The 16,926-nt window shown below is 44.5% G+C and overlaps 1 protein-coding gene across 1 annotated transcript; it reads left to right on the top strand.

Moving 5' to 3' along the window:
• The first annotated feature begins 607 nt into the window (after window positions 1-607).
• On the top strand, window positions 608-9,869 carry LOC122933651 (homeobox protein prophet of Pit-1-like). Its single transcript, XM_044288555.1, has 3 exons — window positions 608-698; window positions 7,323-7,564; window positions 9,474-9,869. The coding sequence occupies exons 1-3, from the start codon at window positions 608-610 to the stop codon at window positions 9,867-9,869; spliced, it is 729 nt and encodes a 242-aa protein (XP_044144490.1).
• The last annotated feature ends 7,057 nt before the right edge of the window (window positions 9,870-16,926 follow it).

The raw sequence follows: 16,926 nt of genomic DNA, 5'->3' as shown, positions 1-16,926 counted from the left end.
TAATACATTTTTAATTACATGCAATTACAATAGTATTTAGATCCAGGGGCTAGTTTGAAAAATGTAGAATATGTTTTGTGACACAACCCCTTTAAGAAATGATGTAAGGTATAATATTCAGCATGTCTATCTACACAAAACGTTCAGACATAAATTTGTTTGAAAGCCAAGAAAGTGTGATTCTATCAGATCTGTTAGGTTAAGACTCTTCTTCTACCATTTCCAATATGTAGTTCCGTAAAGGAAAAAAAAAACAGTCTTGGTTTAGACTTTCCTTTGTCCACTTTCCTCATGCCACCCACAGTCAGGGATGTCTTTTATCCAAACTGTATGCACCTTACAATGGCTGGAGCTACCCAGCCGGCTGCAGTCAATGTCTGCGTCAGGTCAGAGGTTGAGCAGGGCCTGTTCTCCCCTTCCCTGATTAGTGTGGAGCTCTATGTAATTAGCAGGGGACGGATGGGATTGGCGGACACATCAGACAAGGACTGGAATGACATCACACCTGATAACTTAAAATTGTGGGGAAAAAAGCAGGAGCTCCATCAGTGCGACAAGTGATCCTCCAGTGACTGGACCTGAGAGCAGGAGCCCAATCAGTCCTAGGATGCAGGATGCAAGAATGAAAGCCTCCAAAAAGAAATGCAGCGACTACCATGAAGTCTACACCGAGATCGCTGCAGTGACATCAACAGCGGGTAAGTTACATCACACCCAAAACCAAAATCATATATAGTAATATATAGTAGTTATCTGTCTATCTATATCCCTAATTATCTCTCTATCTCATATCTATCTTCTTTCTATCTATCTATCTATCTATCTATCTCATATCTATCTATCTATCTATCTATCTATCTCATATCTATCTATCTACCTATCTATCTATCTATCTATCTCATATCTATCTATCTATCTATCTATCTATCTCATATCTATCGTCTTTCTATCTATCTATCTATCTATCTATCTATCTCATATCTATCTATCTTCTATCTATCTTCTATCTATCTTCTATCTATCTATATCCCTAATTATCGATCTCATATCTATCTATCTATCTATCTATCTATCTATCTTCTATCTATCTATCTATCTATCTATCTATCTAACTATCTATATCTATCTCTCTAATCTTTTTCATACTCAATTCATTTCACAGAGCCTTAGCAAAGTTTTTTTTTGCTTTCCTACCCCTATTTCTAAATACCCTGGCCAAGGCAAAGCGGCTTGTTGGCGCTGTCATCTATCTATCTATTATCCATTAATCTATCTCATATCTACAGTATCTATCAATTTTTTTTATTTTTTTTATGCACGAATATAGTGCTACAATATTCCGTATCGCTTTACAGACATTAGCATCCAACTGTCCCCAATGGGGCTCACAATCTAAGTTCCCTATTAGTATATCTATCTATCTATCTATATCATATCTACAATATCTATCTATCTCATATCTGCAGTATCTATCTTCTATCTATCTATCTATCTATCTATCTATCTATCTATCTATCCATTCATCCATATTTATATCTATTTATCTATCTATCTATCTATCTTACATCTACCTATAATCTATCTCATTATCTATCTATCTATCTATCTATCTATCTATCCACCCATCTATCCATCGATATACCTTTATACATGCTAGAAGAAACATTTCTTTGTGCCCCTGTACTTTACTCACTTTCCACTGCACAACCCAAATTCACAATTCTTGTTTATGGGTGGTTTTGACTAAATATTGTAACTTTTGGGAGCAGGTGGGAATATCCCTAATTTTCTTTGTTATTTCTATGTCTGCAACATATTTTGTCTTCTGTACTCAACATCAAATAGCAATAGGCGATGGAGGTGCAGTATGGGGCAGTCTTACAGGTCCATATATTATGTATCTGTACTACGCTTTTTGTAGGAGGCCTAACACTGACAAAATAAATGTATAGCTGTGTATTGCACGAGTTTAGCCATTGCCATATTTTACCTCTTCAGCCACATATCACATTGATGTAAATGGGATTTGTTAAAAATCGCACACCCACTTGCTGCATTTTGTCAGGCCCAATCCCTTCCATTTTATGCAGCATTATCCTTCCCTGGAGAAAAATAAACCTCATGTCAAAATCAGATTTGTACTTTTCCATAAAAAGCAAATCGACCTGAAATCCATTTTAGTTCCAATTCATGAACTGTGAACGTTCATTCATTTTTAAAAAATGTTGCCCTTGACCATAGATCTGCCATTCCTAAATTACGCTCCTCAACACTGAAATTACAACACTAAGAAGGAAAAGTCATGGAATTATGGAAATCACAGTTACAATAGACATATTAATGATATGCAAATGTAAAAAAAAATGGAAACAAAATATTTGAAACATCTTGATTTATTCCATATCGAGTATGAGTGGCAAGCACAGAAATCGCTGCACTTACACACCCTGGCATGCTATTAAAGAGGTTATTAATGATTGTCTGAGGGAATCTTCTGCCACGCTGAATGCACTTGGGCACACAAATCATCAAGATCCGCTGCTGGCAGCCCCCTTTGCAGTTGCCGACCAACGATGTCCCAGATGTGCTCGGTGGGAGACAAGTCCGGAGACGCTAAAGGCCATGGTAGAACGTTTAGACCATGCAGGCTGCTCACAGTAGCGCGAGCAACATGCAGCCTGGTATTATCCTGCTGAAAAATGGCTCCTAGGACACTTCGGAGCAATGGCCATACTACTGGTTCCACGACCAAATCAATGTAACGCTGAGCTGTTAGTGTACCTGAAATGAAGACTAGAGGTGTCTGGCTACAGTAAATTATACCACCCACACTGTAATCCCAGGAGTAGGACCAGTCTGATGTTCTCTTGTGAAGGCCTTCTCATGGCATCAAACATGTGGTCACCAAAATAATCTCTGGCTTTCATTGCATCCGAGACAAAAGTGGGGCTTATCAATGAAGAGGCCAGACTTCCATTCCAGCCTCCTTTGCCGTCTTACTGTGCACCGTGATAGCCTTTGAGAGCGGGGGAGTGAGGTCAATGGAACACCTGTAGCTGGACGTCTGGCTCATAGCCCAATGTCTTGAAAATACCTTCTGATGCTTTGTGTAGACACTGTTTGCCGCCCTAGGCTTGGGATGTGATCTCCAGTTTCACCTGCAGTACAGATTGGATGGGATGCACCATTCTTCTAATCAGATGATATGTCCGTGTAGAGGTTCTCCTCTGTGAACCTCTTGATGTTATTTCAGTTCATCATTGTTTTCCCAACCACCAGGACATGCCAAGTTGAACAGCGCTGACATCTCAGCCTAGGTGTGTAGCGATCTACCGGAGTGATAAACCAGTTCAGGGTTCAAAGATTCTGTCCCTCTCAGTTTGTGACAAGTGGAGATAACTGGCACATTAGTGAACAGGAGGCATCACATTTGGCTACACTGTCACAGAAATGAGTACAGCTGCCGCGCGCATGTGGGACTGGCAGCTCCGTTCTTTTCAGGAGGGCTGCAGGGGGTACGGGTCCCCCATTCTTATGATGGGAAAGTTGTAGGACCCCACCGATCTAATAGTTATCCCCGACTCTGTGGATAGGTGGTAACTTGTAACACCCGGAATACCCCTTTAAAGCTAGGGCTACACAGCAACACTGGTCAAGTGACAGCTGTCGCGGGCAGGAATGCAGAGTAGCAGTGATCCCATAGAAATGAATAGGTTTGCAGTGCGAGTTGCAAAAAATCCAACACTGCGATCCCATTCCTTTCTACGGGATCACTGCTACTCTACCATTGTCACTGTGTAGCCCTAGCCCTAGCCTTAGGGCTCTTTCACACCTGCGTTCTTTTCTTCCGCCATTGAGTTCCGTCGTCGGGGCTCTATGCCGGAAGAATCCTGATCTGTTTTATCCTAATGCATTCTGAATGGAGTGAAATCCGTTCAGGATGCATCAGGATGTCTTCAGTTCCGGAACGGAACGTTTTTTGGCCGGAGAAAATACCGCAGCATGCTGAGCTTTTTGCTCCGGCCAAAAATCCTGAAGACTTGCCGCAAGGCCGGATCCGGAATTAATGCCCCTTGAAAGGCATTGATCCGGATCCAGCCTTAAGCTAAACGTCATTTCGGCGCATTGCCGGATCCGACGTTTAGCTTTTTCTGAAGGGTTACCATGGCTGCCGGGACGCTAAAGTCCTGGCAGCCATGGTAAAGTGTAGTGGGGAGCGGGGGAGCAGCATACTTACCGTCTGTGCGGCTCCCGGGGCGCTTCAGAGTGACGTCAGGGCGCCCCAAGCGCATGGATCACGTGATCGCATGGCACGTCATCCATGCGCATGGGGTGCTCTGACGTCATTCTGGAGCGCCCCGGGAGCCGCACGGACTGTAAGTATACCGCTCCCCCGCTCCCCACTACTACTATGGCAACCAGGACTTTAATAGCGTCCTGGCTGCCATAGTAACACTGAAAGCATTTTGAAGACGGATCGTCTTCAAATGCTTTCAGTTCACTTGCGTTTTTCCGGATCCGGCGTGTAATTCCGGCAAGTGGAGTACACGCCGGATCCGGACAACGCAAGTGTGAAAGAGGCCTTAAGGTAGTAGTGGGACCCCTTACCTACTGGGCCCCTGTGCAGCTATACAGATAACAAGATATCGCCTTGTTCCATTGCACAACCGTAAAACAACTCGATAGCTCACATCAGACTAGATTTTGCCTTTGCAGCTTCAAGTCAACAACTTTGCTATTTTATATGAAAAAAGACAAGTGACTTTTTCAGGACATTGTTTTCTTGTTTCTGTAGCTATGTAATATAGCTATGCAATGTGCATCAAGACCAAATTATTTTGTATAATGGGCTAACTTTTCTCCTGAGAAGAAGCAGCCATGCCGCTCCTACAGTAAAAATACTTACAGCCACCAGGAGGCGCTGTTCATTAAAGGGGTTCACCAGGATTTTCATATTAATGGTAGCCATTTCTGTTCTTCAGTCACAGCACTATCAGCCATATAGAGAGGAGCCCCTGTCAGCAGTCTGGCCTACCAGTCGCTACCAACAGTCTCATACAGCCACCAGTCAGTGCCAGTCGTACAGCCACCAGTCAGTGCCAGCCATCTCAACCATCAGTCAGTGCCACCAGCCACAGCCACCAGTCAGTGCCAGCAGTCTTAGCTACAGCCAGCACTCAGTGCCAGCAGCCACAAGCCACACCCAGCAGTCTCAGCCACAGCCACCAGTCAGTGCCAGCAGTCTCAGCCACAGTGGTCAAGTTCCCTTGCCATTTAATATAGACTGTTCCTACTAATGTTTATGCACTACTGTTCTAGCGCCCGTTATTGTAACGGGCTTAATGTCTAGTCTTATAATAAAAGCCCATTTAAAGTTGTTTTCCGGGTTCAGTACTGAACCCGGATAAACCCACATTTTTACCCAGACAGCCCCCCTAATATGAGCATCAGAGCATTTTGTGCTCCAATCTCCTTTGCTCTGTGCGGTTTAGCGCACTGGGCTCTCTAGGGAGGTGTCCGCCCAGCAGTAAGCCCAGTGATGTCACTGGCACTAATGGGCAGGCTTTAGCGCTGCCCTAACCTGTAAAATGGCTAGGGCAGAGCTAAAGCCCGCCCATCAGAGCCATTGACGTCACGAAAACACTGCTGGGCAGAAGCCAGGGGCGTAGCTACCATAGTGGCAGACCATGCAACTGCTATGGGGCCCAGGGCAAGAGGGGGCCCAGTCTTAGTTGAGATCATCTCTTCTACTGGAAGTGAAAGCTTGGTCAGAACTCTACCCTCTAAAGGAACAACGTTTAGCAAATGAAGCAGTGGAAAAATGGCCCATGGTTCATTGAAAAGGGTTTAGGCGGAAACCCCTCTGTCCCGTGAGGGGGGCCTGGAAGGATCCTTGCAATGGGGCCCTTACTTCTCTATGTACCCCACTGGCGGAAGCCTCCGCCTAGCAGTGTAAAAACATAAACAAAAAAGCCCTTGCTCTGTGCGATACAGAGCAGGGCAAAGGAGAGCATGAAATGCTCCAATGCTCATATTAGGGGGGCTGCCTGGATGTAAATGTGGGTATTCAGGTAATGTTCAGCCGGCTCTCTGTTTAGGAGGCGTGGTGCACGAGTCCGAGATACCAATCTCACGGGTATTAGAAGAAAAGACCGGCACTCACTAAATCTTCAAACAAACTCAACATTGAGTTTGTTTGAAGATTTAGTGAGTGCCGGTCTTTTCTTCTAGTAAATGTGGGTATGTCCGGGTTCGGCTCTGAACCCGGACATCCCCTTTAATTGTATATCTCTAATTTCAATCAAGCAAGTTTTATGAATTTTGCTGTATTCAGGAACAACAATAAATCTATTAATTATTAATATAATATATTAATAATATATACACTTGTGCAGGGGTCAAGGAAAGAAATCTGAATTTAAAGGGAATCTGTCACCTGGTTTCAGCATATTAAGGTGTTACTACTGCCATGTACAATAAAATACCTTATTTCTTGCTGTAGTCTTCATTTTTTCTTTCATGGTTTCATTAGCGATAAAATCCACTAAATCCACTTTTTTTGTTTTGCAAATGAGTGTCCAAGGTGCCCAGAGGGGCGTTATTATCCTTCTCTGGAGCCCAGTAACTCCCCCGTACAGTGCCCAGCCCGCCTTCATTTAGAGCCCAAGCACGCCTCTTCCAGCATAAGTAACTGCCCACACCCGAACTCTTTGCTGCCGCCCCCCCTCCGCTATGTGAAATCTCACGCAGGCGCAGTACCGCTCACTGCCTGCGCCTGCGCGATGTAGAAGCTCCTGAGGGCAATAGCTTTAAATTTGTCACTTGGATCGGCACATGCCCAGTGACACATTTGAAGCTGTTGCCCTCAGGAGCTTGTACATCACGCAGGCAGTCCACGATACTAAGCCTGTGTGAGATTTCACATAGCGGAGGGGGCGGCGGCAAAGAGTTCGGGTGTGGGCAGTTACTTATGCTGGAAGAGGCATGCTTGGGCTCTAAATGAAGGCGGGCTGGGCACTGTACGGGGGAGTTACTGGGCTCCAGAGAAGGATAATAAACCCCCTCTGGGCACCTTGGACACTAATTTTCATAACATAAAAAGTGGATTTTATTGCTAATAAAACCATGAAACAAAAAATGAAGACTACAGCAGTAGTAACACCTTAATATGCTCAAACCAGGTGACAGACTCCCTTTAATGGCATTTCCAAAAAATTGTGTTTTCCTTTAAATCATTCTCTGTTTGTATCAAATATATATATACTGCATATATATATTTATTTTTTTACACTGATAAAATGAGGCTTTCTCTTTACTTTTAGACATCGATAGTTCTTACAAGGGCTGTACAGACGTCTCCGGGGTAGATGGCAGCACGGTACTGTCATCAAACAGACATCTTCTCCCCCATTATCCAACCCCAACCCGACGCAGACACCGCACAACGTTTAGTCAAGAACAGCTGGAGCATTTGGAATTGGCTTTCAGCAAGAATCACTATCCTGATATCTACTGCCGAGAGGAACTGGCGAAGATCACCAAGCTGAATGAAGCAAGGATACAGGTAAATATTCTAGTGATATGGTATAGTAATGGTCACCTGAGTTTTTCTCAGGGCTTCACATTGTACCAGAAGAAAAAACCTCAGGAAGGCTTTGTATAGAATTGTCCGCCTTTTATTGCCTTGCTAATAGATCATTATAATAGTCGGACATTCCTATTTCTGTAACTCTAAGGCCTCTTTCACACGGGCGTCATGTTTTTGGCCCGGATAAGATGCGGGTGCGTTACGGGAAAATGCGCGATTTTTCCGCGCGAGTGCAAGACATTGTAATGCGTTTTGCACGCGCGTGAGAAAACTCGGCATGTTTGGTACCCAGACCCGAACCTGGACTTCTTCACAGAAGTTCGGGTTTGGGATCGGTGTTGTGTAAATTTTATTATTTTCCCTTATAACATGGTTATAAGGGAAAATAATAGCATTCTCAATACAGAATGCTTAGTAAAATAGGGATGGAGGGGTTAAAAAAATAAAAATAAAATTTAACTCACCTTAATCCACTTTCTCGTGCAGCCCGGCTTCTCTTCTGTCTTCTTCTTTGAGGAATAGGACCTTTGATGATGTCACTGCGCTCATCACATGGTCCATCACATGATCCATCACCATGGTGATGGATCATGTGATGGACCATGTGATTACCGCAGTGACGTCACCACAGGTCCTTTTCCTGTGCACAGCAAAGATGAAGACAGAAGAGAAGCCGTGCTGCGCGAGCAAGTGGATTAAGGTGAGTTAAATTATTTTTTTTTATTTTTTTTTAACCTCTCCAGCCCTATTGTACTAAGCATTCTGTATTCAGAATGCTATTATTTTCCCTTATAACCATGTTATAAGGGAAAATAATAAAGATCGGGTCCGCATCCCGATCGTCTCCTAGCAACCGTGCGTGAAAATCGCACTGCATCCGCACTTGCTTCTATGGGGCCTGCGTTGCGTGGAAAACACACAAAGAGGGATAAAGTGAATGGACCTCATCCCAATTTCTCCTTAGCAACCATCCGTGAAAATCGCATTGCATCTGCACTTGCTTCCGGATGCAATGCGATTTTCACGCAGCCCCATTTACTTCTATGGGGCCTGCGTTGTGTAAAAAACACAGAATATAGAACATGCTGCGATTTTCAAGCGACGCACAAGTGATGCGTGAAAAACATTGCTCATGTATTCAGCTCCATTGAAATGAATGGGTCAGGATTCAGTGCGGGTGCAATGCATTCACGTCACGCATTGCATCCGCGTGGAAAACTCGCCCGTGTGAAAGGGACCTAAGGCTAGTTTCACACAAGCGCTTTTAGATCTGGCAGCCTGTATGTGGCATTGCCAGAAGCAACCGCATCACCATCCAGCAGAGGTCCAGCCGCGGATATCCGACCACAACCCAGTAAATATGCCAAGAATCGACAGGACCAAAACCGCAGTGTACAGGGAGGGGGAGAGCAGACAGAGCCGTCAGAAACAAGAGCAATGCTATGATGGATTTATGTCAGATTCAGCAGCTAGGTGAAGGACATACACAACTTACACCATTTTGTTATAACGATTATTTAGAAAGTTGCTATTTTTTATATGTAGAAAGGAAACAATCAATTAAAGGGATTATTTATTAATTAATATTGATTACTGATCCTCAGGATAGGACATCAATATAAAATCGGCAGGGGTTTGACACCCGGACCGCCTCTGTGAGGGCCAAGGTCATGTGATGTCACTGTACATCAGTCACATGGCTTGTTGCAGCTCAGCCCCACAAAAAACAATAGGGCTGAGCTGCAATACCAAGCACGGCCACTATACAAAGTATGGCGCTGTGCTTGGATAGGTCATCATTATCATTTCCCAAATATCCGATTTAAAAAAATTTGTACAAAGCTGTTCATAGATCTAATTTAACATTCATTTCTGTATATTACAGGTTTGGTTTCAAAACCGGAGAGCGAAGCATCGCAAGTACGAAAGGACAAACCAGAAATCGGTGGCAGCAGGTGGAATGATTGCCTGCAGCAGCCTTATGCCTGGAGTATGTTCTATGTCCCCAGCGTCTCGTCAGTATCAGTATTCCCATACACTAAACCACATTCCTCAGTTCACATCAATGGCCCCTACAAGTTATCAGCCCCCGTCATCTGTCGGGCAGTTCGTGTGTTCCAGTACACACCCCCATTTACCATCCGCCGCCCCTCCATCCCGCCAGCACGACGACTGGTACAATTCTCTTAGGTCCATCAATTCCCCAAGCACTGGATTATCATCATCCATGATAACATTAGCACCTATGGCCGCTTTAGATCCGCACTCTCACTGGAGCTAAAGCTTTAACGAGTTTATAACAAGAACTCTATGGACTTGAGTAAACGCTTAATAAGATGTAAAGGCAGAATGCTCCATCTTAGAGATCTTAATAACTATTTAGAGGCAAGGCTAAAATGTTTTTTTTTTAGGAATGGGAGTATTTCCTGCGATGAGACCCATTTAAGCGCAATGGCGCAACTGCGTAACCAAAATCATCAGTGAATGCCACTTAGAGGAAATATAATGGTGGTCTATGTGGGGGACCTGAGATCGAGCTGAAGCTTGGAGTGCAACGTTTCACCTTCATAAATGGGTCTGCCATAGATTATACTTAAAGGGGTTGTCCAAGCGTTCAATACTGATGACCTATCCTCACCACAACTTATCAGTATGTTATCGATGGGTGTCCAACTCCCGACACCCCCACCGATCAGCATCAGTGAGTGCCGTGACGTCTTCCTAGACCAATGACGTCACATATATTGATCACATGGCCTAGGCAAGGCTCGGTCTTATTCAGGTGAATGGGCCTGGTCTGCAATACCATGCACAGCCACTATACAATCGATGGCGCTGTGATTGGTAAGCTACGAGGAGGCCACAGTGGTCACCGGAGAACCATGGCCTCTTCAAACAGCTGATCGGTGGGGGTGCCGGGTGTCGGACCTCACCAATCACAATCCTGGGGATAGATCATCAGTGTTAAACACTCGGACAACTTTTAATATTTCGGAAATGTCAGCTATGCAGCTTAGGCCTGCCATTGAGCCACGGTCTGGCACAACCACTTAAAGGTTTACTGAAAGAAGACTTCCTTTCTAATAGTTGTTTTCTTTTAATTCTTCAGCATTTTCAAGATTTCTGCTTGCTACCACTACATAAAAACTGTACAGGCCTCACATGCCAACCTGGTTACCCATAGCAACCAATCACAGTGCAGCTTTAATTTTCCCAAGGCTATTTAAGAAATGAAAGCTGTGCTCTTATTGGCTGCTATGGATAACACAGAAAGTTCCTCCATTAGACAATTTTTGATAAATGAGATGTCATGGGGGAGATGTATGAATACTGTCAGACCGTGCGAGCGATGCACCAGTACCTGTCCCCCATGCTGCTTGAAGAATCTGGAGTAGGCTAACAACAAGTAAAAAATGACTAATGTCTTCTGAAATAAGTCACGCTCGATGCATCGGAAGCCCTGTCCATGGCCGTGGTGTAACTACAGTAATTCAGTGCTGCTCACGAGGCTGATAATTTGTTACAATGGATCAGTGCAGATAAGAGCAATAAGTATGGAACATATGATACATGCATACAATATGCAGCTGTGTAAGCAGGACGTGTCTAGGAACAGTTTTCAGCCACTGAATATATGTTTCCATTCACTGACAACTGACCTCGAAAGTGGACAAGGAGGGAACTTAGCATTTGATATGCGCTGAAATTCTGGTGGAAAAAAAAATCATTTTTTGAGGGAAATACTTGTGACATTTTTTGCTACTTTTTAAAAGTAGGCGGAAAAGTGGACATGGTTAATTAGGTGCTCGCTAGATCAATCAACTACAGCTTTTTAGAAACTCGCAAAAATAGATGAAATGTTACTCCAGTAAGGGACAAAAAACTGGAGTAACATATTTGGACAAATACATAAGGTTTTAAGGGTTTGAGCACATGCACTCGTATTTTTTTACGTGTCCGTCCCGTATATTTTTTTTGCAGCGTCACTTCAATGGGGCTGCAAAAAAATGGAAATGACTCCGTGTGTATATTCCGTGTATGGTAGGGTTCCGACCATGAATACGAGAAATGATACATTCTCCCCCGGGATGTACTACAGTGCTGCATCTACAATGCTGGATAATAAACACCATTGGAATACGTCATTGTAAATCCAGCTTGTCTTCTATAATATTATTTGCTACTGTTACAATTTATTTTTTACAATTTAATGGATATAATGCTCACAATAAATAGCTGGTGTACAGCAAAGCTTGCTCTTTTATTTCTTTACAGCATCGTACCTTTAAGATTATGGCGCCATCTAGCGTCTAGGGTTCAAAAATATGCATCATCTGTGCATCAAAAGATATAGGAAACCATCCATGGTGAATATCAGAGGTGTGAACATCTCCATACTGTAGAAAAGGTTTTATATTTTGCAAACTTCTCATGTATTTGCTGAATTATCAAATCTGATTTTATGAAAAATAGACCAAGGTACCTATACACATCTTTGATGGCTGATGTCCGACATTTCCTAAAGGGTGTATTAGACACCCGAATCAGGCAGAAAATTTTCGGGAGGAAAGCATTTCTTCCCGGGAATCGCCTGCTCGCTAGTGGAGGAGACCGCTGCTATTATATGCAGTGATCTCCTCCGCAGCATGGCGAGGAGCGATCACGATGCCATCGCTCGTCCCCACGCTGTACAGTGGTTTGCCAGCGGCAGATCGTAAATAGACACCACGATCCCTAGCTGGCAAATCCTGATATTTAGTATGCTGAAAGATCTGAATTGCCCAATGAACGAGAGTTGCTGGACATATCCCCCATCTTCCCCCCTCCGATATGAGCATTGGCTTTTTTTGTTAATGTTATTACACTGCTAGGCAGAGGCTTCCGCTTAGCAGTGTTCCTAGTGACGTCACAGGCTAGGGCAGCCGGCCCATTAGTGCTGGTGACGTCACCAGGCTCACTGTTAGACAGAAGCATCCACCTAGCAGTCCTCATGGGAGCCTGGTATGTCACGGGATCTCCAAAAAATGCTCCAATGCTCATATCAGAGGGCCTGGAGAGGGGAATATGGGGATATGACCTTTAATGACCTGACCATCAAGTAATCACATAGCTTCAAAGGCAGATCTGGCATGTCTCAGAGATCCCACTGAACCATTAAGCTGCCCTGTAGTAATAAAGCTCCTCTGTAGTACCCCAATAGCAATAAACCCTTCATATAGTGCTACGGATAGTAATAAATCCCCTTGTAGTGCCCCTGGCTCCTGTTCCATGCCGCCATTTGCAATGAGGTGCAGGCCACAGGTCAAAAGAGGTCTGTAGCCTAAAACTCCTGCATCCCTGCGTAGTCACAATGACGTAATTGTGCTGCCTGCACCCTTTATACCGTATGTCCTCTCATAGGCCTATGAGAGTGAATGGCGGAGGAAGGTGCCATTGGCTCATGTGCACTGCCTCAGTATTCAACTGTATCAACTTTTTTTTATTATTGCATTGTACTCATTTTGAGCTAAAAATCTTTTTTTCAATTAGTCTTTATTAAAAAAAATATGGAGTTCTTTTTTCTGTACAGGGCTGAGATGCTCTAGTAGCAGCCTGTGGATTTTTTCTCTTTTCCGTCAGTTGATGGGCTCCTTATCTCTGCTCTCTGACATTATAAACACTCATTATAGCTCAGTTCTTATCTTACTGATAGGAATGTGGCTTAAATAAGTTTAGAGATAAGGTTAATTAGATGACAGTGGAAATACCAGTCACACATTTAATACCAGTCACAGTTAACCCTTTGTGACAGAACGACTAAATATTTTTAATAAAGGCCAATTGAAAATATGATTTTTAGCCAAATAGCCAAGAGTAAAATGCAATCATAAACAAAAATTGCTTCCAAAGGTGTACATAGCCTTTAAGGATTCAGCTATTCTGTGGTGGTCTCTAACCCAATCTCCTCATCGACCTCTCACTTCTCTCTATAACCTCCTTTCTCTGCCTCTCACATCTTACTTCCTCTGCCACAAACAAAGATGGCAATACACTTGATCTAGTTTTCTTCCGTCTCTGCTGTTTCTGACTTTATCAACTCATCCTTCCATATTTTGACCACTATCTTCTTTTCTTTCCTTTACTATAAAGTCCTCTCATGACATTCCTACCTTTCACACACACAGGAACCTCCAATTTCTTCCCTCTCTTGTCTGGATATGACTGCCAATCATTACAACAATAACTTCAAAAACCTGGATCAAGAAACTCCCATTACACTTAGACGTTCCCGACACAGATTGAGACAACGTTGGCACACACCTGAAACACATTTTTCTCACCGGTGCTATAGGTGTGCCGAACGTTTATGGAGAAAATCCACAAACTGTAGCAAATTTTCTCCATTAAAAATGTATGCTTTAAACCTATATTGGTTGTCTTAACCTTGCCAAACAAGCCTACTTCACTCCTCTCATCTCCTTACTTTCAAATAAGCTGAAACGACTCTCTGATACTTTTAATTGATAACATCCGACACTAAATAATCTCCCTGTACCCAACCAGCTTCTATCCCCTTTCCTTTTATTCTCTCTCCTTATTAGACCCTATAACAGAAGTCTCCAGGCTCCTCTCTTCTCACCCCTACGACCTGCTTCCCTCACACCTTCAGTAGTCCCCTAACTAAAATATTTAACCTCTCTGTCTCTCTTCTGGCATCTTTCCGTCCTCTTATAAATGTTCTGTTAACCCTACTAGTAAAAAAAAATCTCTTGACCCGACCTGTGCTGCTAACTACCAACCTGTCTCTAATCTCCCTTTCATCTCTAAATTCCTAAACATGTGGTCTACTTTCGCCTAAGGGTACTTTCACACTATTGGCAGGTGACTCTGGCAGGTGAACAGCCTGTTGGATCCGTCCTGCCGCTAGTTCAGGTGTGCCCCTGGACTGCCTCTCCGTCCCCATTGACTATAATGAGGGCAGAGTTCCGGCGGCAGCACGGCAGCGTACGCCGTGAGGCGGCCGGACTAAAATTACTGCATGCCGTGCTGCCGCCAGAATTCCGCCCCCATTATAGTCAATGAGGATGGAGCGGCAGTCCGGGGGCACACGTGAACTAGTGGCAGGATGGATCCGACAGGCTGTTCACCCGCCAGAACAGCCTGCCGGAGTCCCCTGCCGCTAGTGTGAAACTAGCCTAATGTGTAACTTCTCTGATCTCTTTTGACCCCTTACAATCTAACTTTCGCCTTAAACACTGTACAGAAACTGCCCTTACCAAAGTGTCTAATGATCTAACAGCTAAAAAGAATGGCAACTATTCTCTACTGATTCTTCTGAATCTGTCTTCAGCATTTGACAATGTAGACCACAAACCCCTCCTTAGTATGCTCCACTCTATTGTCCTCAAGGACACTGATCTCTCTTGGTTTTCTTCCTATCTCTGTGACCGCTTTTTCAGTGTATAAATTGTCCCCTCTATTTCTTTTCCTCTTCCTCTTGGGGGTACTTCATGGTTCACTTCTAGGTCCTCTCCTCTTTTCTCTCTGCACAGCCCCTATTGGACAGATCATGAGCAGATTTGGTTTTCAGTACCATCTCTGTGCTGATGGCACCCAATTATATACCTCTTCCGGTAACATCACCTCTGCACTACTACAAAACATCAGTGATTGTCTTGAATCTGTTTCTAACATCATGTACTCTCTCTATCTCAAACTGAATATATCAAAAACTGAACTTCTTGTCTTTGCTCCATCTACTAACCTACCTAAACCTGATATCCCAATTTCAGTCAGTGGTACTGTCTTGGGGTTATGTTTGACTCAGATCTTTTCTTTGCTTCCCATATTTAATCACTGTCACTCATGTCATCAGCCTTCTTTGGCGTGTATTAGTGGGGAAAAAAGGGCTTATTAGCCGTTGTGTGGTGAAGTGAGAAAATTACAGACTTTTTTGGGGTGTTTTAATTTCCTTGCACTCCCCCTGCACAGGGGAGTGGCAGAGGCCTAAATGTTTCTGGCGCAGGCACAGGTCGCAGCAGAGTAAGGGGCCGTGGCAGCAGGAGTCGCAGCGAGAGGCCTGAGTTCCCTGTGTCATCTAGCGGTTGTGTCTTGACCAGCAACCCACCGGTTCTTGAATGGTTGACTCGGTCAGCCACTTCGTCCCAAGTGACATCAGACACCCCCAGGCAAGAGTCGGTGGGTTCGTCAGACACAACCCTTAGTTGGCAAGGCCCGGGAGCAGGCCCTGTGCCCTCACCTGTCCTCAACCTGCCTCTATCCTTTTCTGTTCCCTCAGCCAGACAAGTATTATATACTGTGGGCTCAGCTTCACTATACAGCAAGGACGAGCTACTAGAGGACAGTCAGCAGCTACTGCCAGCCAAGATGTGGAAGAGACATTCGCCGTTTCCTCCAGTAGGCGGGCAAGTAGTGATGAGGAGAGTGGCGTGGGGTTTGGTGTTGCGAGCGGTCAGGCTCCTGTCCCAGAGACCGTCCGTGACGTGCAGACAGTACTCAATGATGATGATGTAGCTGATCCCACTTGGGAGCCGGGTGAATTAGGGGCTTCATCATCATCAGGAGAAGAAGGTGGCAGCTTGCCCGCTTCACAGGAGCCTACCTGCTCAGAAAGTAGTGGTGCAGGGGTTCACGGAAGCAGAGGCAGTAGCAGTCAGTCAGTGAGGAGTGTTGGGGGTAAAATCACCTACTCGGCGGTGTGGCAGTTTTTTAAGCCGCTGGAGGACATTTGCAGGGCACGGTGGTGTCACGCTGTTCCGCACCTCGTTTGCCTAGGCGAACGGAGTCACACAGGGGAGGAACTGCTCTGTGTCCTTCATCAAGAAATCAAATCCTGCAGATGATGCTGCTGCCATCTCCACACTCTGTCATTGTGCCACCCAGTGGCCTCCTCCTGATGCTGCTGCTGCCGCCACCTCCACACTGTGGCCTCCTGATGCTGCTGCCACCTACACACTGTCATTGTGCCACTCTGTGGCCTCCTCCTGTGGACTTCTCATGCTGTTCCCACCCTCCCCACTTCATGACTGGGCCACTATTTTGCCTTTCGGCCTGGTTGACATCATCATTTATTTGACCCTTCTTCTGATCTGTCAGAAGAAAGGAAAAATGAGATGCACAATGAATCATGTCTATGTAAAAGCTGTACGGCCTGCATGACATGGTTCCTGTTTTGCATCAGAATTGGATTATGATTTGGTAGCCAAAAGCAGGAGTGGGTACAAAACACAGAAGACATGCAAATATTCCATTCACGTGTCATCTGTTTTGGATCCACTCCTGTTTTTTTTTTTTTGCTTTAGCAATACTGACGGATTATTGACCAAATGCTGACCGAG

This window comes from Bufo gargarizans, chromosome 4, assembly GCF_014858855.1.
Source record: "Bufo gargarizans isolate SCDJY-AF-19 chromosome 4, ASM1485885v1, whole genome shotgun sequence".
NCBI lineage: Eukaryota > Metazoa > Chordata > Amphibia > Anura > Bufonidae > Bufo > Bufo gargarizans.
Note: the sequence above shows the minus strand (reverse complement) of the source record. Positions and strands in the feature narration are given on the sequence as shown.